The sequence below is a fragment of the Siphateles boraxobius genome, unplaced genomic scaffold (genome assembly GCF_051911475.1).
Source record: "Siphateles boraxobius isolate OS27281-9 unplaced genomic scaffold, OSU_SipBor_1 48, whole genome shotgun sequence".
Taxonomy (NCBI): domain Eukaryota; kingdom Metazoa; phylum Chordata; class Actinopteri; order Cypriniformes; family Leuciscidae; genus Siphateles; species Siphateles boraxobius.
Window position 1 is genome coordinate 1,448,083 of NW_027509119.1, and position 22,905 is coordinate 1,470,987.

General features: G+C 38.9%; 1 protein-coding gene across 1 annotated transcript; it reads left to right on the plus strand.

The window, feature by feature from the left end:
- The first annotated feature begins 2,350 nt into the window (after positions 1-2,350).
- On the plus strand, positions 2,351-17,758 carry LOC143710609 (polyunsaturated fatty acid 5-lipoxygenase-like). The gene is made up of 14 exons (XM_077201587.1): positions 2,351-2,537; positions 4,048-4,246; positions 4,437-4,515; positions 9,432-9,545; positions 9,679-9,785; positions 9,969-10,141; positions 10,337-10,471; positions 10,594-10,797; positions 11,063-11,149; positions 11,523-11,692; positions 11,822-11,934; positions 14,178-14,278; positions 14,385-14,555; positions 17,054-17,758. Exons 1-14 carry the CDS (start codon positions 2,388-2,390, stop codon positions 17,090-17,092), a joined length of 1,842 nt encoding a protein of 613 aa, XP_077057702.1. The 5' UTR covers positions 2,351-2,387; the 3' UTR covers positions 17,093-17,758.
- Positions 17,759-22,905: the final 5,147 nt, after the last annotated feature.

Genomic DNA, 22,905 nt, shown 5'->3' on the forward strand with positions numbered 1-22,905 from the left:
ATATATCAACACTAAATTAGCTACACGAGTTACTAGAGACATTGTGTGGTTGTATTTCTCTGTGCTTTTACAGTTCTCCCTCACAGACACTAACAGCACTTCAGGTGCGTTCACGCCTCGCTGAAATTACCCTATAATTACAAGATTCCAACTTGTAAAAATCATCCATGTACTCATCCACATCTTTTCTGGTTAGTTTTCAAGAATTTTGCACAAATAATCTGATCGCTGTTTTAAGACGGCCATTGACAATGACCAGCTCCTTTATAATCGCGCGCTCGGCTCTATTTAAACGCGTGCAGGGAAACTTGGAAATTTGGGATTTTAAAATTGTGATTTCCAGCACCGATTGTCTGCTGTAAATAAATTAGCATATGTTTAAATAAAAGCAATATGTAATGTAATAATAATGATATCATATTTATTATTTGATTATCTCCTGTCCTGTTTAAAAAAATAGGAAAACGGGCTTGCTATAGTATGGAATGGTTTTCTTTCTCGCATTTTATCTCTCACAATGATGGATGTCAATTAAAAATTGTGGATTGTTAATTAGTCAATGCAACCTCTTATTTCCACGAGGTAAACATAAAGCTGCTTGCGTGTTTAATGCTTGTAACTGTAGGTCTATATACGATATTTCAAATTGTAGCATATTGCTTTTTTTCTCTTATGGCTACTTCATTTTGTTCCTAACAGCTCCCACTCGCTGAGGTGGAGCCACATGAAATATTGTTCTTGTAAATACTTTCCAGCATTTCAGTAATTCTTTAATTCTTTAAAATGCAAATTACAGCGAAGTGCAAAAGTTACCATACGGGTCTCGGCAGTGGTCAAAAACGATTTAAACAGTGAATTTTGAATTGATCTATTATTGTAAACGCAGAGATTGTGGATTCAAGTGGCAATTAAATTACTTCACGACTTTTTTGTTTGACAAAAAACAAAAATGTAAAAAAATGGTTATTCGGCCGGGGATTTTTACACGGGTTGTGCAAGAAAAACACGACATTCTGGATTCAGACGGCCATAAAATCATCGACTAACTCCTGTAATTGCTGAAAAATACCCCACGGCATTAGGCAATTATCCGAAATCACACTGATCAATATCCAAAACAACCCCATTTCCGTCATCGTGTAAATTGTATTAGCCTAGCCTACTTTAGATTACAATTGTTTGTTTGTTTTTGTTCTTGAAAGAGATCATATATGCAATATTAGAGAAGAGTACAAATGCAAACATCTCGCCATCTATTTCTGCACTGACATACACTTGACTAATGTCATAGGCCTACATTTTAATTAATAATGAAATGCCATCAAATTCAATTGAATTGAATAATCATTACACATGTTAATTGACTAATTTATTACTCATTGTTCAATTATTCAATTAAAATGTTTCAGAAAAAATTCAGAACCAAAATAACATATTACTCCCCCACGTTACAAATAAATAACATATATTAGTTCAATTCTCTTTCAATTCTACCAGAAATAATATTAACCTAATATAATATTAATCAGAAGCATCAAAACAGAAAAGCAACTTTGAATGCGAGAGGATTTTTTTTAACTTAATCAAACTGAGCTTATAGATGTATAAATTAAGGAACAAAGTATTAATTGGAATTTTAATCATTAATGTAAAATATAAGCCTATTTATATTTATTTATCTGCATGTTTCAATCAATAAATACATACAAGTAAAAATTAACCAAAAAATCATTGGCTTGTAATTAATGTTTTACTCGTTGGTAATATTTAATACTTGCTGAGCTTCTGATTAAATTTTGCTATATAAAGAGAGCTAATGACTTTACTTTTGATAAGTCCCATCTGATTTATCAATAAATAAAAAATTGAAAAGGTAATTATATGTCATTTACATTGGGGGAGGGCATTTTAAACGTATTATATCCTAAAAAAAAAAAAAAAAAAATATATATATATATATAATTTATTATATATATATATATATATATATATATATATATATATATATATATATATATATATATACACTCTTATATTATTCTTCACTTTTATATTACATTATATATTAGTGTATATTAATGATATTATTATATTAATGATTTTATTTGGGAGGCAAATTTTAAATAGCAATTGCAATTGTAAAAGCTTATCAGTGAAAGGGGATTGTCTGTACCACAGGAATACCTCTACATGTTTCCTGTCTCTTCTATAAGTTCAGAAACTTGATATAGATATGCAGGTATGAACATGACATTTTTTGATTGATAGACCAAACCCACATTATAATGTCACAGGAAGTGGAGAGTAGCGCCGGAAGTGAATTTCATATAAAGGTGCTTAAGAATAAACTGAGGATCCAGAGTTTGTACATCTTTCAGTCAGGCAATATGTCGACCTACAAGGTGACTGTTTATACTGGTCTAGATGACGAGATTTCTGAGACAACAAGCAAAATTTACCTGACGCTGATTGACTCAAAGGATCAGAGCAGTGACAGTGTCCTGGTCAACAAATCCTATTTTGCTGCTTTTAAAACGGTAAGAACGTTAAAGACTTGATTATTTTTATTTTAAGTAATTTCTTTATTTCTATTATGTATATATATATATATATATATATATATATATATATATATATATATATATATATATATATATATATATGACATGGCGTGCATATTTTTGTGTCCAAGTCCATTATTTCCTTTTAAAATAATTTGATAAATTCATGACATACATACTATGTAATTTGTTTTATTTCTATTATAATATATATAATAATATATATAATAATATATATATATATATATGTATGGGATAATACATCCACCCGGTTGTTCTCTCAAAATAAACCACCGACAGGGTGATGAGGATCTTGATAGATTCCTTGGGACATGCCGAGATCACCGATACCAGTTATGCCATGGTCGCTGAAACCGTTATCATCTAAAACATCACAGAAATTGTTCTGAATCTGAACTGAATCTGAACACAAACACTTTGGCATAAAAAACACTTTGGCATATTGACACCAAACTTAAAGTGCATCATAGGCACCAAATCAATGTGGTCACAGCGCCACCCACTGGTCAAAAGTAATAAGCAATTACGTCACATTACAAATTGTGTTAATGATTTTTCAACCATTTGGCCTATAATCATCTCCGAATGTCTTTAATTACTCACATTTGCAATTGGTCTGATACTCCCTGCCTCTCATTTTTCCTCTGTTGTGCTTGGGCCCTTAATCGATGCTTGCAGCTATATTTAAGTGCTTGGGCCCAATTGTTTTCCTTAGGATTATTATTAGGGCGCCACCAACTGGCAGCAGGAAGTGTGTCACTTACAAAAAACTTTGAAATAGTCTTATACACTCCCAAATCCCTTCAAACTTGGTCAGAATAATGTCAAGACATGGCTGATATAAAATTGTGAAAAGATTCTTCATATCTTAAAAAGTGTCACCATGTTGATGCTCTTTTCTTTGTATATTCATGTGTTTTTGAAGTTCTATTCTCATGAAATTTGGCACACACACACTAGAGTTATTGGTCTTTAGGTGTAGGCAAAAGCTAAGACATGGGGGGGGGGGGGTGTTGGGTTATGTAATGCCAACTTCTGACTAAAAAAGTCACGTAACTCGGTACAAATATTATTCTCATCAGGCCGGGCATCTTTCAGATTTACAGTTATTAGCTCCACCCAACAGAAAGTCAGCCTTTTTATTTTATTTTCTTTTTTTTAATTATTGTGTAATTTTGGATAATTGCAGGCTCTGAACTTTTAAATACTCCTCCAAGGGGATTCCTGCGATTCTCACCATTATCTCAAGACAATGAAGATACTAAATTACCAAAGGATATTTGATGCATGGAACAGTATTGCAATGTTAATTAAAACTATCAAACCACCTGGGCATCCTGATAGTGCACATAATCAGAGAATTAAATTAGGATTAATCCCTCTTTACCAAAGCCTATGGAGATATGTTTTTTGTTTGTTTGTTTGTTTTCCCATATTATGTGTCTAATAAAAGTTGCCATTAAAGGAGATTTCCTTCGACATCCGTGTGAAGAAGGACTTTGGAGACATTGTCCTGGTGAAACTTGAAAGGAAGAAACACATAATCAATGTTAAATGGTTTTGTGAGCATATCACAGTGAAAACTCCCTCTGGAAAATGCTTTGAGTTCCCCTGTCATTTCTGGATAGAAGATGAAAAGGAAGTGTTTATCCGAGAAGGCACTGGTACGTGCATTATCGCTTTGTTCATATCCAGTTTTAAATTAAGCATTATCATTATTATCATTATTATTATTATCATTATTATTATTATCATTATTATTATTATTCGAATTTTTGATTTGAATCAAATCTTAAATGTTGTCCTTTCTTTGTGTAAAATGTGTGCTATGTATTTCTTTGTGTGTTCATTTAGCTCGATTGCCTCAAGATGACCCTGAATTTCTTAAAGAGAAAAGACAAGAGGAACTGGAATCTAGACAGGACAGATTTAGGTTTGAAGAAACAATTACATTCTTGAACAATATTCATTTGTTGCAGTTTTTTTTCTTTATTACTCCTGATACAGTTCAAGGTGCCATGGAGGGGATGGGATAGGTTATATTATATTATAACAATGGTTATAATTTCACATTATAACCATTTGCACTACCTTAAATATATATTTTAAGTTTATATACAGGTCCTTCTAAAAAAATTAGCATATTGTGATAAAGTTCATTATTTTCCATAATGTAATGATAAAAATTAAACTTTCATATATTTTAGATTCATTGCACACCAACTGAAATATTTCAGGTCTTTTATTGTTTTAATACTGATGATTTTGGCATACAGCTCATGAAAACCCAAAATTCCTGTCTCAAAAAATTAGCATATCATGAAAAGGTTCTCTAAACGAGCTATTAACCTAATCATCTGAATCAACTAATTAACTCTAAACACCTGCAAAAGATTCCTGAGGCTTTTAAAAACTCCCAGCCTGTTTCATTACTCAAAACCACAATCATGGGTAAGACTGCCGACCTGACTGCTGTCCAGAAGGCCATCATTGACACCCTCAAGCAAGAGGGTAAGACACAGAAAGAAATTTCTGAACAAATAGGCTGTTCCCAGAGTGCTGTATCAAGGCACCTCAGTGGGAAGTCTGTGGGAAGGAAAAAGTGTGGCAAAAAAACGCTGCACAACGAGAAGAGGTGACCGGACCCTGAGGAAGATTGTGGAGAAGGACCGATTCCAGACCTTGGGGGACCTGCGGAAGCAGTGGACTGAGTCTGGAGTAGAAACATCCAGAGCCACCGTGCACAGGCGTGTGCAGGAAATGGGCTACAGGTGCCGCATTCCCCAGGTCAAGCCACTTTTGAACCAGAAACAGCGGCAGAAGCGCCTGACCTGGGCTACAGAGAAGCAGCACTGGACTGTTGCTCAGTTTTGCATGTCATTCGGAAATCAAGGTGCCAGAGTCTGGAGGAAGACTGGGGAGAAGGAAATGCCAAAATGCCTGAAGTCCAGTGTCAAGTACCCACAGTCAGTGATGGTCTGGGGTGCCATGTCAGCTGCTGGTGTTGGTCCACTGTGTTTTATCAAGGGCAGGGTCAATGCAGCTAGCTATCAGGAGATTTTGGAGCACTTCATGCTTCCATCTGCTGAAAAGCTTTATGGAGATGAAGATTTCATTTTTCAGCACGACCCGGCACCTGCTCACAGTGCCAAAACCACTGGTAAATGGTTTACTGACCATGGTATTACTGTGCTCAATTGGCCTGCCAACTCTCCTGACCTGAACCCCATAGAGAATCTGTGGGATATTGTGAAGAGAAAGTTGAGAGACGCAAGACCCAACACTCTGGATGAGCTTAAGGCCGCTATCGAAGCATCCTGGGCCTCCATAACACCTCAGCAGTGCCACAGGCTGATTGCCTCCATGCCACGCCGCATTGAAGCAGTCATTTCTGCAAAAGGATTCCCGACCAAGTATTGACTATTGAGTGCATAACTGAACATAATTATTTGAAGGTTGACTTTTTTTTTTGTATTAAAACACTTCTTTTATTGGTCGGATGAAATATGCTAATTTTTTGAGACAGGAATTTTGGGTTTTCATGAGCTGTATGCCAAAATCATCAGTATTAAAACAATAAAAGACCTGAAATATTTCAGTTGGTGTGCAATGAATCTAAAATATATGAAAGTTTAATTTTTATCATTACATTATGGAAAATAATGAACTTTATCACAATATGCTAATTTTTTGAGAAGGACCTGTACATATTTGAAATTGTGCCGTTTCTGTTGTTAACATTCTTAACAATATATTATAACAATGATTATAATTTCACATTATAACCATTTGCACTATTTTAAATATATTTTTTAAGTTGTATATATATTTATATATATATATATATATATATATATATATATATATATATATATATATATATATATATATATATATATATATATATATATATATATAAAAGCAAACATGAATTAGCATAATGGATTTAAAATAGGCCATAAAGTCTAGTAGGCTTTTAATCCTCTGGTGCTCCTCGCATGGCATGTTACTGTAGTATTAATGGGTCAATTTATGACGAAAAAGATGCGTCTTTAGTACTTTCTTGAAAATGGCTAAATACTCGGCAGCAGTGTTGGGGAAAGTTACTTTTAAAAGTAATGCATTAGAATATTGCGTTACTCCCCAAAAAGTTTGTTTGTTTTTTAATAACAGCTAAAACAATCTATTTTTGCCAATTGTTAAGGCCCTTTCACATCAAAAGTTAAATGAATAAACCTAAGGCTGAAGGAAATGCATATTTACTACTGTACAGTAGAGGGCGCCGCTCAAACAAACCTTTCAGCTGCTGCTGTTCTTGATTAAATAACAATAGGATACAGGAGAAGGAAGTTCAACACTCTTATTTCTAAACCTAATCTAAAGTCATTTTTGCTTATTAGTATGGTTGAATTAGATCATTGTAGGTCAGCAGCAAAGACTTTGGTTAATAAAGTGAGATTAAATACATAAAGTATATTTGTGTAATTTAACATAGTTAATGATAAAACTTTTGCACAAAATTCTGAGATTGCATTTGACTGTTTTTATTCATTTTGAGGAATACTGAATGTTTTGTGCAAGTGAGATGAGTAAATGCATGTTCAATGCAAATGCACACAACACCTCACTTTATTTCTCTCAACATGGGGCGGGAGAGCTGTCAGTCAATAAATGTGAAAAAGTAACTAGCGTTACTTATTTGAAAAAGTAACTCAGATATTTTGTTGTAAATTGAATAAGTAATGCGTTACTTTACTAGTTACTTGAAAAAGTAATCTGATTACGTAACTCAAGTTACTTGTAATAAGTTACCCCCAACACTGCTCGGCAGAGAGGTGTGACGTGCGTTCTCTTCAGCTTGATAAAGACCACTGTTGCTGCAGCATTCTGGAACAGTTACAGAGGTTTGACAGTGTATGCTGGAAGGCCTGCCAAGAGAGCATTAAAATAATCCAGTCTGGAAAGAACAAGCGCTTGGACAAGGAGTTGTGTAGCTCCGATAGGAAGTCCCTGATCCTCCTAATGTCGTATAAGACAAATCTGCAGGACCGTGCCGTTTTAGCGATGTGATCTGTGAAGTTTTACTTATCATCAATCACAACTCCATGGTTCCTGACTGTCCTAAAACAAGTTATGGTTGATGAACCTGGCTGAATGGAGAAGCTGTGATGAAGTGTTGGGTCTGCTGAGACCACAAGCAGTTCTGTCTTCACAAGGTTGAGGTGAAGGTGATGGTCCTTCATCCAGAAATAAATGCCTGTCAGCCAGGCTGAGATGCGAGCAGCTACTGTCAGATCATCCGGCTGGAAATGAGAGGTAGAGTTGTGTAGAGTAGAGGTAGAGTTGTCATCAGTGTAGCAGTGATAGGAAAAAATATGTTTCTGAATGACAAAACCTAGTAATGGCATGTAGATAGAGAATAGAAGGGGTCCCAGCACTGAGGCACTCCAGTAGCGAGATGTTGCGACCTCACCCCTCATTTTCAACTTAAAATTGTGGAAGATCTTGAAAGCTTTGGACACAGTTTGTACTTCTTTTAAAGAATATGCTCGTCAGACTATTGCTGAATTTTTTTTTAAAAAGAGAGAGAATTTAAAAAAAGGTTTTAATTTTAAGTGTATTGTTATGAAGAAATTGGCACAACAATATTTGTATTTAAAATATATATTTTCCAAAACATGTTTTACTCTAAGACTGTGAGAAAGTCAAATCCATATATCTTAACAAGTTGTCCAAATTTGAGGTTGATATCACAAAAACTGAAACTCCTTACTTTGGGCACAGAACCAAACATTTCCACTAGATGAATTTAGTTTCTAAATCATTTCCAATTTGCTCGTTTTTGACCATGAGAGGTGCAAGTATGACTATTTTGTTCAGGACCATTTAACCTCTTTGAATCATGTCCATGATTTAATTCTTACTTCATTATTTAATTTTTAATTCTTTTTGGTCAAAAATGAGCAAAGAGCAGCAGAGGGTTAACACCAGCAAATATGGATAGAAAAGCATCTGACTATGCAGGACATCCAGTCGATGATGTACGATGATTCTTCTCGTAAGTGTTAAGATACAGATTACTAGTGAATTAATTGGTGCTCAACTTTACGAGTTGTGCAGAATTGACTGAGCTTGCCTGTCAAGAAAGACATTCTCACAAATTTGGAGGAAGGAACTCTAGCAAATACCAACACTTTCCTCAAAATCTTCCAACTTGTAAAAGAGTATAGTTTTATTGTGTTCTCTGTGACTTTTGTCAAGCCTTGGGCCATGATTCAGTTAATGCCAAAATGAATTTGCCATTGTTTGAATCCTAAACGGCTGATTAGTTCCCAAGCCCCAAACACAGACCATTGGTTGAGGTAGAAAATGATGCTATGTGACTAATCACTCTGGAAAAGCAAGAAAATGGTTTCTGGCAATGCTGACACTTTTCAGAGCCCTCCCAAAAACAGGTCACTGGTAAAACATGGGCTGTAAGAAAAAAGTAAAAACATTTCACATCTAAATATAAATCTTGGTGTCTGTCATTTTAGTCCACACAAAGATTATGAAGTAATGCCAAAAAGGATCAAAATAACACAAGGTTTATTTTATAACTCAATGTAACATAACAAACCGTGTACAATACCGGACAATAGGGGAATTGAAAACAGAGAGCATATATAAACAAGATAACAAACTAAAAGAGTAAAAAGTGTGATGATAGAATCAGTGTTGATAGAAACAAAGGAAACAGGAAACTGACGATAATCAAACTAAAAGTCCATGAAGGTGACAGTAACTTAACATAACTGTGTACATGACAGTATAACTGTGGAGTTAATGTTGTCATTTTTATTGTTTAAGGTGGACTGAATGGCGCCAAGGATTTCCTATGAGCCTAGATGGCAAAAAACTTCCTCGAGAAGTTCAGTTTGATTGGGGAAAAGAGATGGACGTTGTTATGGATTTCGGAAAAATGTAAGTTTTGGGGGAATGTGTCGTGGCCACAGTCCTTGTTGATTTGATACTGAATTTTTCCTAAGTTTTCCAGAATTAAATTCATGCAAATAGTGTTCATGTCTATAATTACACAGTATGCACTCTTTTTCAGGACTGTGGATTCACTTCTTGACATAATTAAAGGTTTCACATATTCCTGGAACGACGTGACATTTTTTAAAAAGATATTGGGAGAGTTTAAAATCAACACTTCACTAGGTTTGGATTATTTCCTCCTTTGTCAAGAATGTGTTTGTTTTTTTGTTTTTCTTCATTTAAACAAACACTATATATCCAAAAACACAATTGTTGTGAGAAACCAACAATGCAGAGGCACGTTTTTGTTCATACCTGTAAATCCTTTGACTGTTCACTCCATTTTCCCCTTTGAAATCTGGACAGAGAACGTGATGCAAGACTGGAGTAAGGATTACATGTTCGGCTATCAGTTTTTGAATGGCTGCAATCCTGTCATGATCAGGAAGTGCATGGAAATCCCAGACAAATTTCCAGTCACACATGAGATGGTGAAGGGCTTTCTGGAGAGAGGAGTCACACTACAAGAGGAGTTAAAGGTCAGAAACATTAAGACATAAATCACTTGAACAGTCGGTCAACAATCACATCCAAGACTTGTATCATATTTTTTCCCATAATTCCCATAATTAATAACACTCCACATAATTTAATTTACATAAATGACTCAAATCAATTTTAACCCACGCATAATTAGTTCTAAACTTTGCACCTGTGTACATACATGTTTACAGGCCGGAAACATCTACATAGTGGATTATGAAATACTGAACGGAGTTCCAGCATCCAGCGATCAGGTGTTTTTGACTGCACCCCTCTGCCTGCTGTACAAGAACAGATTCGACCAAATTGTGCCAATTGCCATTCAGGTATCTGTCCCATATCTAACCAGTATCAAATGAAAACATACATTTAAAATAAAAGTGCTTTTGCTGGGAATTTACTCACCGAAGCAAAAATGTCCCGCTTGCCTTTATTATATCTGAATCAGCTCAGTCAAATCCCAGGGGAAAAGTGTCCAATCTTTCTCCCGAGTGATAATGAACATGATTGGATGCTTGCCAAGATGTGGGTGAAATCTGCCGACTTCATTGTACACCAGTTGGTCACGCACCTTCTCAAGACACATCTGATATCAGAGGTTTTTGAAATGGCCATGTACAGACAGCTCCCTGCAGTCCATCCTGTATACAAGGTACATGTCTCTTAATACACAGTCATGATATTTAGATTCAGGGCTAAACTGAAGATTGTAGTTTCACATATGCAAATTTATTGATGAAGAGTTGCTGGTTCTGATATCCTTGCCGCTTCTTTCTTTTTTTAATGATGGTTTGAATGTTAAACAAAAACCTCCAGGGCAGGACACTGAAAGCACTGTTCCTCTTTCAGGTTATGCTTTTTGAATACATTTTTATGATTTAATGCACATGTTAAAATGCATCATTTGCTTCTTACAGTTACTGAAACCTCATATTCGTTTCACAACTGCAATCAATGCACTGGCCCGTGAAAAACTCATCAGTGAAGACGGGATCTTCAGCAAGGTAGCTTTACACCCAATTTAATATATCCACACATTAACAGCATATTGCTAGGATTCAAAGCAATTCTATTCAAATTTTATAATTTTGTCTTTGATATAGGTTTAAAGATGCACACAGTGTTAACAAATCATCATGACAGGCCTTGTGATATTCTGTCTTTTTGCTGAATGCTATATTTCATCGGCTACATTGTATTTAGTTAACTGGTGTTTGCTTAAACTGACAGACCTAAGTAGTTTCTAAATTTCCCAAATTCAAAACAATCCACCAGAATAAAACTTCACCCATAACCCCCTTGATGGTCACTTGAGTAGGCTAAATAAGTGCTGAAAATATTGAGGCAAAAAATTAAGTGAATTCTTGGTATCCACAGATTAGTAGCCTCAATGGAGAAGGGATGTCTGCTCTGATTAAAAGCACCATGGAGACTTTATCCTACGAGTCCCTGTGCTTCCCTGAGACCATAGACGCTCGAGGAATGAAAGATGCGCCCAAGTACTATTATAGAGATGATGGCATGAAGATCTGGGATGCAATACACAAGTAGGTGTTGCAACAGTTCAGATCCTCTACTACTAGTGCAAAGTACAAATTAGTCCACATACACTCCAATGAAAAGTTATTAACATTAATTTTGTTAATGTTATTGACATCTTGTTGATCTTCCTGTAGTTATGTTTCTGCTGTGGTCAAGATCTACTATGTCAGCGATGAGACGGTTAAAAGTGATGGGGAGATTCAAGACTTTGTTAAGGATGTTTCCTATGGCATGAATAATTCTGAGAGTGAGTACATGTTTAATTTATCAAATGGCCTGTTTACACCTGGTATTAAGAGGTTTAGGTCGATCGGAACATAAGTGGACGACGCTAAATACCGGTGTAAACAGGGTCTAAAGCTTGTTCACTGTCAACCACTTCCAGAGTTAGTCGAAAACTCATTAGACTGGATTGCTTTCGTAGTGTAACCATTGTGACATCTGGTTGCAGCACACACTTAAGGAGAATCTTTGCAGATTTTCTTCCCTCAAATCTTAAACATGCTAACACTACAAGATTTGAAAATCGTGGCACATTACACACTACAAAATGTTATTAAGATTATCGTGACATAGGTAGATGTTCAGCTAGACCTAATCAAGATGTTCATCGCTGGCAAATAATAGGATGCATTTGCAGATTTGTGTAAAATTGTAGTTCCATGGCCACTTTATTCAATGGTCTTAATTTTCTTTAATTTCCTGTTATGGCTCCAAGTGAGAAACCACGTCAGACAGATTCGCTTCAGAAACCATTTCCGACACCTCAGAGAAACCACTTCAGACAGTGCATACGGGAAACTGAACAAATATAGGTATATAATATATAAATATACTATATAGGACAAAGGAAGTATGTCCGAATTCACAGTATTCATAAAAGAGGAAACAGAAAGTACTACTTCCGGCAAGATTCTGAAGTGCGCATACGATGGACACTTTACTATCCCATGAGGCCATGGGAGAGGATTTGTGAATGGCAGTGAAGTGACACTGGTAGGTCACATGACTATGACAACATGGTGAATGTAGTACGTTCAGATTACACTCATACGGCACATTCATACTATATAGAACATACTTTTTTAGCTGTGATGAAGTAATAACTTATTAAAAATATGTACCTGCTCTGTAGTAGGACCCAGCCATAGTCTTGAATAGAATCGACTCAAATGAATTGTTCATCGCTCATGCCCCAGAAAAACGCATTTCTTAACATGTTTTAAAATAAAGGGGTTCACTGTAATTACACGTCACATTTATGTACTGAGTAATATTAATTAACAACATATACTTCCTATTGGATTAGTATTAAGGTTGGGTTTGGTCAGGTTTAGGGTTAATTGAATGTAATTAGGCATACTACATTGTTATTTGTATTTGTAAAAAAATCTCAAATATATATTTTTTGCTATCAGTGTGAAAACATTTTCTCAGAAAAAAAAGTGTTTCGCTTCTCTTTGCTCTCGATGCAATTTCTTGTTCTCATGTCAGGATTTTGCTATAGCTGTGAAAATTGTGTCATGGGCGGGGCCACGTTCTTTTTTTCCTATTGGAACGTTCCTATTGGCCAGTCGGGTGAGCATCGTCTTGGCTTGGGAGTCGAACTGAATCATTACACCATTGTTCGGTTCACCTAGATGGATGCCGCCTCTGCCTTAGTTGAGCACGGACACTCGGGCGGAGTGGCAATCGGGAGAGTCGGCATTTTTCCCGGTGGGCCAGTAGTGTTTCGAGGCCGCGAGGGCCGGTCTGATACAGGTTCTAATCCGCACTTGTATCGTTTTTTTTTCTCTCATCAAAACTGAATATGTTCATCAGTGGTTACAGTCTATATCAAGCAGGGACACGTTTGTGTGCATTAACTGCATTTTATTTTGTGATTTCACCGGAATGAATAGAGAGTCTTCGCAACAGCGATAGATTGAAGCACGTTTTGCCCGCCACAAGAGAACACTTTATCCATGACAACCGATCGCCGCCACAACGAGCGCTCAGCTTGATAAAAAAAAAACACATTTTAGCGCTAGATCTCAATGCTCTGCTAGTTAACTGGACATGTTTTATTTATTTGTATTAGTACATCCGTGCCTCAATGTTTCAAAAAGTGGTCTTCACTCGGACACGCGCTTCAATTTATCTGTAACCACTGATGACCATATTCAGTTTTGATGAGAGAAAAAAAAACTATCTTTTCTCAGAAATAATTTTAAAAATTTCCAATTTATATTTTTTATGTTCTATGAGAAAATACTTTCTCTCAAAACTTTTTTTAGTCTCAAATATTATTATTTTGTGCTACTGGTATGAACATTTTTCTCTCAAATATTATATTTTCTCTCGGGAAATGCTTTTTTGCTATCAGTGTGATAACTTTTTCTCTCAAACTTTTTTTTTCTCTCAAATCATTTATTTTCTTGCATGTAATTAAGACACAATTCTAGCTTTAAATGTGTGCACAAGTTAAATACGTACTGCCCCTGTTTCCAGAGTTTTCAGAGTCTCTAGAAACACGAGAGGAGTTAGTCAAGTACCTGACCGTTGTGATATTCACAGCTTCAGCACAACATGCTGCTGTCAACTTTGGACAGGTGAGATTACACACTACATTACATACAACAAGACCATCAAAAATTGCTAGGCAACATTCTGGATAATATCTATAAGCTAATGTCTGTGAGTAAACTTATGTTGCAGTTTGACTGGTATGGCTACATCCCCAACAGTCCTTCCACCATGCGCAAGCCGCCTCCCGAACAGAAGGGCAAAGTGGATATGGACTATATCATGGAGAGTCTGCCTGACCATAAACGTTCCTGCCTGGTTCTAGGAACAGTTTCGGCCCTCAGTCAGTTCCAGAAGAACGAGGTTTGATGTCTTATTTAGATATACTTTCCACTTGAAATTGTAGAGAACATGGCAGCAGTCTTGTCTAAATCAATGTGAAAAAGAATGAGCATGTTACTAGCTGAGGGTACAGAGCATCAAGGTATGAGTTGAAAAAAAAAGTGAGATGCAAAAGATGTTTTTATTTATTTTATGTAGGCTCAAATACATTTTAAATTCTTATTATTATTGAAGATTGTTTGCTTGCTACAGTGTTTGTGTTCTGCGGCACTGCCAACAAACACATAGTACATTTACATTGTCATTTAGCAGACGCTTTTACTAAATGTAAACGTACTTGTGCTCAGATAAGCTTATAAAACACTAAGCTAGTATAACAAGTATTTTCAGTCAGGTAATTAAGCTTATAAAACAATAAGCTTATATAACATTTAATTTAACTGACCCCCTTCGCTAAGTCCCACATTAAAAACATCATCATGTTTGGGCAGTAACATTATAGGGCCCTATTTTAACAATCTGAAACGCAAGTATCAAATGCGTAACGCAAATAACTTATGGGCGGATCTCGGGCGCTGTTTCTATTATACCCAAGGTTTGGTGTCAGCTTTGGTGGGGACATCCCACCCCCTCGGTTTTTCAGCCAATCAAATTATGGCGTTTCTTGCACTGTAGTCCTGGCCGTCGGAATCGATCCAAATAGCAGCGAGTTCGCTAAAATATTGGTGGGGACAATTTTGTCATCTTAAAATATTGATTGGGACTAGTACCTAGCGTCCCCCCTTAACCTATGCCCATGATAATACCGGCGAGGATAAAGGACTCTTGCGCCCGACGCAAATCTAAAATGGGTTGGTCTGAAGTAGCTACATTACTCATAGGTGTGGTTTGGGGCGTAACGTGCAGTAAACCAATCAGAGCGTCATCTCACATTCCCTTTAAAAGCAGGGCGCTTGTTCCATGGCGGATTGCTATTATAATGGCGGATTTGCCCGTTCGCACGCCAGGAACGGATCACAGCTGAGGAGACCAACGTTCTCATCAGGGCTGTAAAAGAGAGAGCAGTGACATTGTATGGGGATGGGAGAAACCCACACAAATTAGCTTCGGTTAAGCAGGCGTAATAATTTGGGTAAATGTGTAAGCTATATTATGCCTATTTTTTCACATCTTCATGGATACCACAATGATTTCCCTCGTTTGGAAACATTTTTCCTTGTAATTATGTAAATTTGCAAAAACGGGAACAGCTGCGTCTGTGTAAATGAGAGAAGCAAAGTGTATGGGCGTTGTGCACACGCTACATTATGGCCAAGCATGCACCCTTAAAATAGCATCTGAATAACGAGCCACTGACTTTAGACTAGGTTTTTCCTTGTCTGTGGCGGAATTGTTTTCTGAAACTGCAAAATAGCACCAGGGTACGTTTGCGCCAGAACACGTCTCCTCTTTTCCTGAACCGCCCCAAGAGCGCAAGTTCATTCCCTAATTTACTGACGTGCGTCTGTGGAGGGAAAAGTCCATGAGTCAGGTGTAAAATAAGAATGATACATGTGTCGGTGTACAAAGTCAATTGCGCTGGGTGCAAGATAGGGCCCAAAATGTATCTATTCCTTTAATTGTGTCATGCATTTAAAATATGAAATATAAGAAGCTCTGATCTGTTCATATAGTCGTTCATTGTTGACACCACAATTTTAGTCTGCATGCAAAGACCAGGGCAGCAAAAAGCTGAGAATGAAACGTCTACTACTACACTAGCCTATATATTATTTGCCACATTCACACTTTTAAAATTCAAAACCGTGTTTAAGTAATCCAAGGTATTTAAAGTAGTATGTTACTTTCCTTGAGTAATCTAACAGAATATGTAACAAATTACATTTTACTTAACGTAATCAGGTAAAGTTCTGATCACTCACACTAATTTCATCAGCTCTCTAACAAATTTCCACCTTCAACTTAAAAACTTAGTGAAGTCATAAATCAATTTGTCTGTAAAAATCATATCAACTCATTATTTAAATCTTGACTTGAAATTTTACTTGAATCTTGAATCAACTAATAAAATTAAGCTGAAATTGGTTAAATTATTTCGATAATCATATAATTATATAAATTATTATTGATCATATAATTGTTCACAGTGCTGTAATCGGCTTCTCTCTGTTCAGCTGAATGTAAAAAGCATTTGCACTGATTCTGATCTCTGCTGATCTGCAGTTCTTAATCATGTTACCGCATTATTTTACATTACACATGTACACATCTACATTTACATTATTTTATATAACTTTAAGTTCTTTAAAGAAACACAGCAAATTAAAATGCTTTGCAATGTCACACTTCATTCAGAGAAGTTGAAAATCCCCAATTCTTTGTTAGTTTTATAAGCTTGTCTGAATGATTGACAGTAACCAAGGGGGTGGAGCTTAGAGAAGGGTCAGTTTACCTTGTAAAAAGAAAGAAAGATGTTGTTCTGCTTTCTGAAGAACTTACTTTTCCCCAGCTGTACTTAGGCACGTATCCAGAGATGTGCTTCACAGAGCAACCAGTGAAGGAAGCCATAAAGACTTTCCGCAAGGAACTAGATGAGGTGACCAACATCATCAAGATCAGGAATGAGGAATTAAAATTGCCTTATTGTTATTTGTCCCCAGACAAAATCCCCAACAGTGTTGCTATTTGAGAAAATATTTTGCCAGGCCTATATATAATGTTTATGGCCAATGTGTGCTTGACATATAATAGAGAAGAACAGCTCTTAACAACACTTAAAATATTAGGTATTGTAAAACACAGAGTATTCTACCTTTTGATTTTGATTATTGATTTTGACAAGCGTTTGTTTAAAACTTCTTGTATTTGACTCTGTTGCTGGGAAATAAGGGATATTACTTTGTAATGCCATCTGTGCACATATGTATCTTATCTGAGGGGTGATTGTTAATCCATTTATTATTGTCTTTTTTTTTTATTCATACACACGTGCATATTCATATATCCATACTATGGTATTCATTTACTCATCTTTTGATTCATTTATTTATATTCTTTATTATTCAGATGATCTTTTGTTTGTAGTCTATTTTAGATCATCATTTGACTTATTTTTACCTTACAGTTATATTTAGATCTTACATCTACATTGATTTTGCGTTGATTATATTGTATACACATGCAAGATGTTTCATGAATGCTGTAAAGGAAATGTTTTGAGATTGTGGACATCTCTGACAGCACTACAAATAGTTGCTAGATTTGCTGTTATTTTTTTCCACTGGGAGCTCTCATAATAAAAGAAAAATGAAGAGAAATATTGTTTTCAATCACATCTTCTATCGATGGAAATTGTTTTCTTTGTGATATCGTGACAACAGTTTTCTTTTTTCATCATAACAAAAATATTTTTTCCCTGATCTTTGCCATTTTATAAATGTTAGTGTACCTTTAGCAGTGAATTATATATGTATTTATTCATTTTGTCTGTTCAGCTAAAGTTCAAATATGTCTGCCATGTTTAAAAAAAATACTATAATTGAATTCACTGCTGGATGAGTGGGAGGGAACTTTGGTGTAGTTCTTTTTGTTACTTGAATAAAATAAAAATGTTTTAAAACATTAAAAAAGGTACACTTAAAGCTGCTGAAGGTAACTTTTGTAAAAAAAAATATATTTTTTACATATTTGTTAAAACTGTCATTATGTCCTGACAGTAGAATATAAGACAGATAATCTGTGAAAAAATCAAGCTCTTCTGGCTCCTCCCAGTGGTCCTATTGCCATTTGCAGAAATACACCGCTCCCGGTCAGAAACAACCAATCAGAGCCAGGAGGAATGTCTTAGCAGTGTCAATCACGCTCGTGTACGCGCTGATCACACCCCTTACGTCACGAACCACCGCAAACATCCCATAGGAAAATTCAACTGCACTAGGCACCGTATAACCTGAAGAGGGCAGCACTCAGACGTTTTTACACCATATATTGTAGAATTAAAACAATTTATACCCAAATGTCATAAAAGTTACTCGAATCAATGAACAGCACTAATAAAGCCCCATTCTTGCAGATCATTAACTAAAAAAAAGAAATCCTTGTCGGGAATTTTTTTTTAGTTTTTTGGGAAAACAGCTTATAAACAGACTAAGTGAAAATGTAAAAATGCAGAAAGTTTTCTGTGATAGGTGATTCTATCTTTCGCTTCATGAAACATGTTAATGCTCAGTAGTTCACATATATGGTTCTTTAATGTATTTGCATTGTACTAAAAGTGAAATTGAAATAAAACTGAAATTTATTTTCTATGGGCATATATACGGCTGAAACAGGCAGCCTAGTGCATCCCAAATTTTTCAACATTAACATTTTAATATAAAATTATAGTCATTATGGCCTTTAGAAAAATGTTTTTTTGAGGAGGTGGAGCAGTGCACTATAGGCCCCTGTGGTGCGGTCTAAGCTTTTGTCCTTAAAGGCAGGGTAAGTAGAATTCCCCAAAAATACTTTTTTCCAAATTTGTTTAAACTGTCTTTATATATCAATGCATAATTAAAATGTAAGTACTCTGGAAAAGAAATTATAAAAATCGAGTGTCTGTAGTTCTCACAGGACTGTAATAAACACAGCTCATTATTCCATTCGGGACGAAAGAAATGATTGGCTGGGGCGACTGTCACTCTCCCTCGCTACCATGGATACCACCTCTGCTGATACAGGAGCAGCCCAAATGCGCGCACCCGTTTGAAGAGGCAAGGAAGCTAGTAATAAAAATTATGGCAGAGAAAGAACAGTCAAAATGCTCAGTACCTGCATATAGAGGCAGCGAAGTCAAATAAGTTAAAAAAAGGAAGACAGTATTTGAAAAGGCTATGAACAAAAAGTCTTTGGATAAATCAAGAAATCATACTAGAGTCAATTTCGGCGTGGCTTTCCTGCGGTGGCGACAACTGAGGAATCTCAAGGGGCTGAAAAGTGACTCCATGATGGCTTTATTTCTGCTGGACTGGTAATCTTGCTGTTTTCATTTTGATGGCATTTATTTTTTCATGAAGCATGTATCACTAGCACCCGTAGCTACCTAACGTTACATAGCATAACGTCTACGGTTACATATGTAACCCTCATTCCCTGAGTAGGGAACGGAGACGTTACGTTGGATGACGACGAATGGGGTTTCGCTTAGAAAGCCTATCAACTTCGAGTATTACAAAACGAGCCAATGGCAAAGAAATGCCATGGGTCTGCGGAATTTGCATGGCGTAACTCCGCCCCACCTCGTGGGTATAAAAGGAGGAAGCCGGCAGAAAGCAGATATGTTTCTTCGCTGAGGAGCCAAGACTAAGCTCAGGCGATCCCCGCGGTACAGCGTAAGGGTGGCAGGCAGACGTAACGTCTCCATTCCCTACTCAGGGAACGAGGCTTACATACGTAACCGTAGACGTTCCCTTTCGTTGTCACTCCGAGTTACGTCGGATGACGACGAATGGGGTTACCAGTGTAATCACGCCACCTTCTCAGCTGTCTTCCAGTGCCCTGCGTAAATCGAGATCCCTGTCGAGACTGGACGAAGGACTGCATTTAACACAGGAATACCAAGGTACACTGGGAAGCATATCCCAAGCTAGGGGAAGTATGCAATTAATGCCAACCCGGAGGGGGGGGGGGGACTTAGAGAATACACATATGACCCTAGGGAGACATATGGAGAACACTGGGGTATCCAGCCGCAGGTGGAATATTTCAACCCCAGGGGTGGCAAGGTGGCTTGCCAAGGGAAAGACACATGTTCAGAGAGGCTTATAGTGGAAATACACATGTGGGGGTCGCTCAGGGGAGGGACCAAGCACACGGGAGGCACCTAGCCGACGCGCAGGCAATAGACACTGGCGCCAACGTCAGGAGTGCTGGAGGAACTCAGGGCTTTCGGGGAAGCTCACCTGAGGAGAATATCGCACGTATCCAGTCCGTGGAGTGGAATGGCGAGCAAGCGAAGACACCTGAGCGGGTCCAGTACTAGCTGGTTGAAGCGAGTACATGAGAGGACACTGGCTCCACTCGGAGATTGTATAATCTGGCGAATGTGTTAGGTGTCGCCCAGCCTGCAGCTCTGCAGATGTCTGTTAGCGAGACGCCATGCGCTAGAGCCCAAGAGGACGCCACACTCCGGGTGGAGTGGGCAGTCACACCAAGGGGGCACGGTCGACCTTGCTGCTGGTAAGCCAAAGCAAAGGCGTCCACTATCCAGTGAGACAACCTTTGCTTGGATGGAGCCTTTCCCTTGCGCTTCCCACCATAACAGACAAAGAGCTGGTCTGAGGTCCTGAAACACTGCGTCCTGTCGACATAGGCGCGGAGAGATCGTACTGGACAGAGCAGTGCCAAGGCTGGGTCTGCCTCCTCCGGGGGCAGCGCTTGCAGGTTCACCTCCTGATCCCGGAAGGGAGTGGTAGGAACCTTGGGCACATATCCAGGCCGGGGTCTCAGGATCACGTGAGAGTAAGCCGGCTCGAATTCCAGGCACGCTTCGTCAACGGAGAATGCGTGCAGGTCCCCTACCCTCCTGATGGAGGCCAGAGCAACCAGGAGCGCTGTCTTCATAGACAGGAATTTAAGCTCGACTGATTGCAGTGCCTCAAATGGAGCACTCTTCAGGGCAGTTAGAACCACTGAGAGGTCCCAAGAGGGAACGAGAGGAGGATGAGGCGGATTTAGTCTCCTCGCTCCTCTCAGGAACCTGATGACCAGGTCGTGCTTCCCCACCGACTTACCTTCGATGAGGTCATGGTGTGCGGCAATAGTGGCAACATAGACCTTCAGGGTGGAGGGAGACAGCCTTCGCTCCAGCCCCTGTTGAAGGAAGGAAAGCACAACGCTGATCGAGCATCTCCGGGGGTCTTCTCGGTGAGAAGAGCACCAGCTGACGAAGAGGTTCCACTTCAACGCATAGACGTGTCTCGTGGACGACGCCCTAGCGGAAGTGATGGTAGCCACCACCGCTGGTGGTAGGGTACTCAAACCTGCCTCGTCCCGTCGAGGAGCCACACGTGGAGGTTCCAGAGATCGGGACGAGGGTGCCATAGGGTGCCCCGTCCCTGAGAAAGAAGGTTCTTTCTCAGAGGGATCGGCCAGGGAGGTGCTGTCGCGAGGAGTACTAGTTCGGGGAACCAGGTCCGGTTGGGCCAGTAAGGGGCAACCAGGATGACCTGCTCCTCGTCCTCCCTGACCTTGCGCTCGAAGCGACCTCAGATGCTTCTGACTCCATAGGAGGAGGTGGCGGGCGAGTTGTGACATACGGCGGGAGCGTAGACCACCTTGATGGTTGATGTACGCTACAGTGGCGATATTGTCTGTACTGAACGGACTAGTACGTGTTGACCCCTGAGCAACGCCCGGAAGCAGTGCAGGGCAAGGCGTACTGCCAACAACTCGAGGCAATTAACATGCCAAAGCCGCTGGGGTCCTGTCCCGGAGCCCGCAGCAGCATGTCCATTGCACATGGCGCCCCAGCCCGTGGCTGAGGCATCTGTTGAGATAACAACATGCCAGGAAGCTCGTACCAGGGGGACACCCGCCCTGAGAAAACTGAGGTTCGACCAGGGGGTGAAGAACTGACGGCAGGTCGGAGTAACTGGTACTCGGAGCGTGCCGTGTTGCCATGCCCACCTCGAGCTAGGTGCGGAAGCACTAGGTCCCTGTGTTCGCAAACCTGATCTCGAGAGTGAGCTAAGATCAGCCAGTCGTCGATATAACTCAGGATGCGAACCCCGTGTTCCTGAAGGGGAACAAGGGCAGCCTCGACGACCTTCGTGAAGATGCGAGGAGACAGGGCTAGCCCGAAAGGGAGAACCGCGTACTGGTATGCCTGCCCCAAACCGAAGGAACGGTCTGTGTCGAGGAAGAATGGAGACATGAAAGTAGGCGTCCTTCAGGTCGATCGCTGCAAACCAATCCTGGGGCCGTATGCATTCGAAAACGCGTTTGGCGGTGAGCATCTTGAACGGCATCCTGTGAAGGGAGCGGTTCAGCACGCGCAAGTCCAGGATTGGCCGTAACCCACCGGTTTTCTTGGGGACAATGAAGTAGGGGCTGTAGAAGCCGGACCTTATCTCGGCTGGAGGGACAATCTCGGTTGCACCCTTGGCCAGCAGGGTGGTAATCTCTGCTCTCATGATGGGGGCATTGCCACCGACCAAAGTGGAGCGGACTCCCCTGAAGCGGGGAGGAGACCGTGCGAACTGAATCGCATAGCCGAACCTGACGGTCCGCGCGATCCAGACGGGGAAGCTCTAGCCAGGCTCCCAGGAACTGAACCAGTGGGATCATGCGAACCACAGGCGTCCCCCCGGAGGGGTAGCGAAGCGGAGTAACT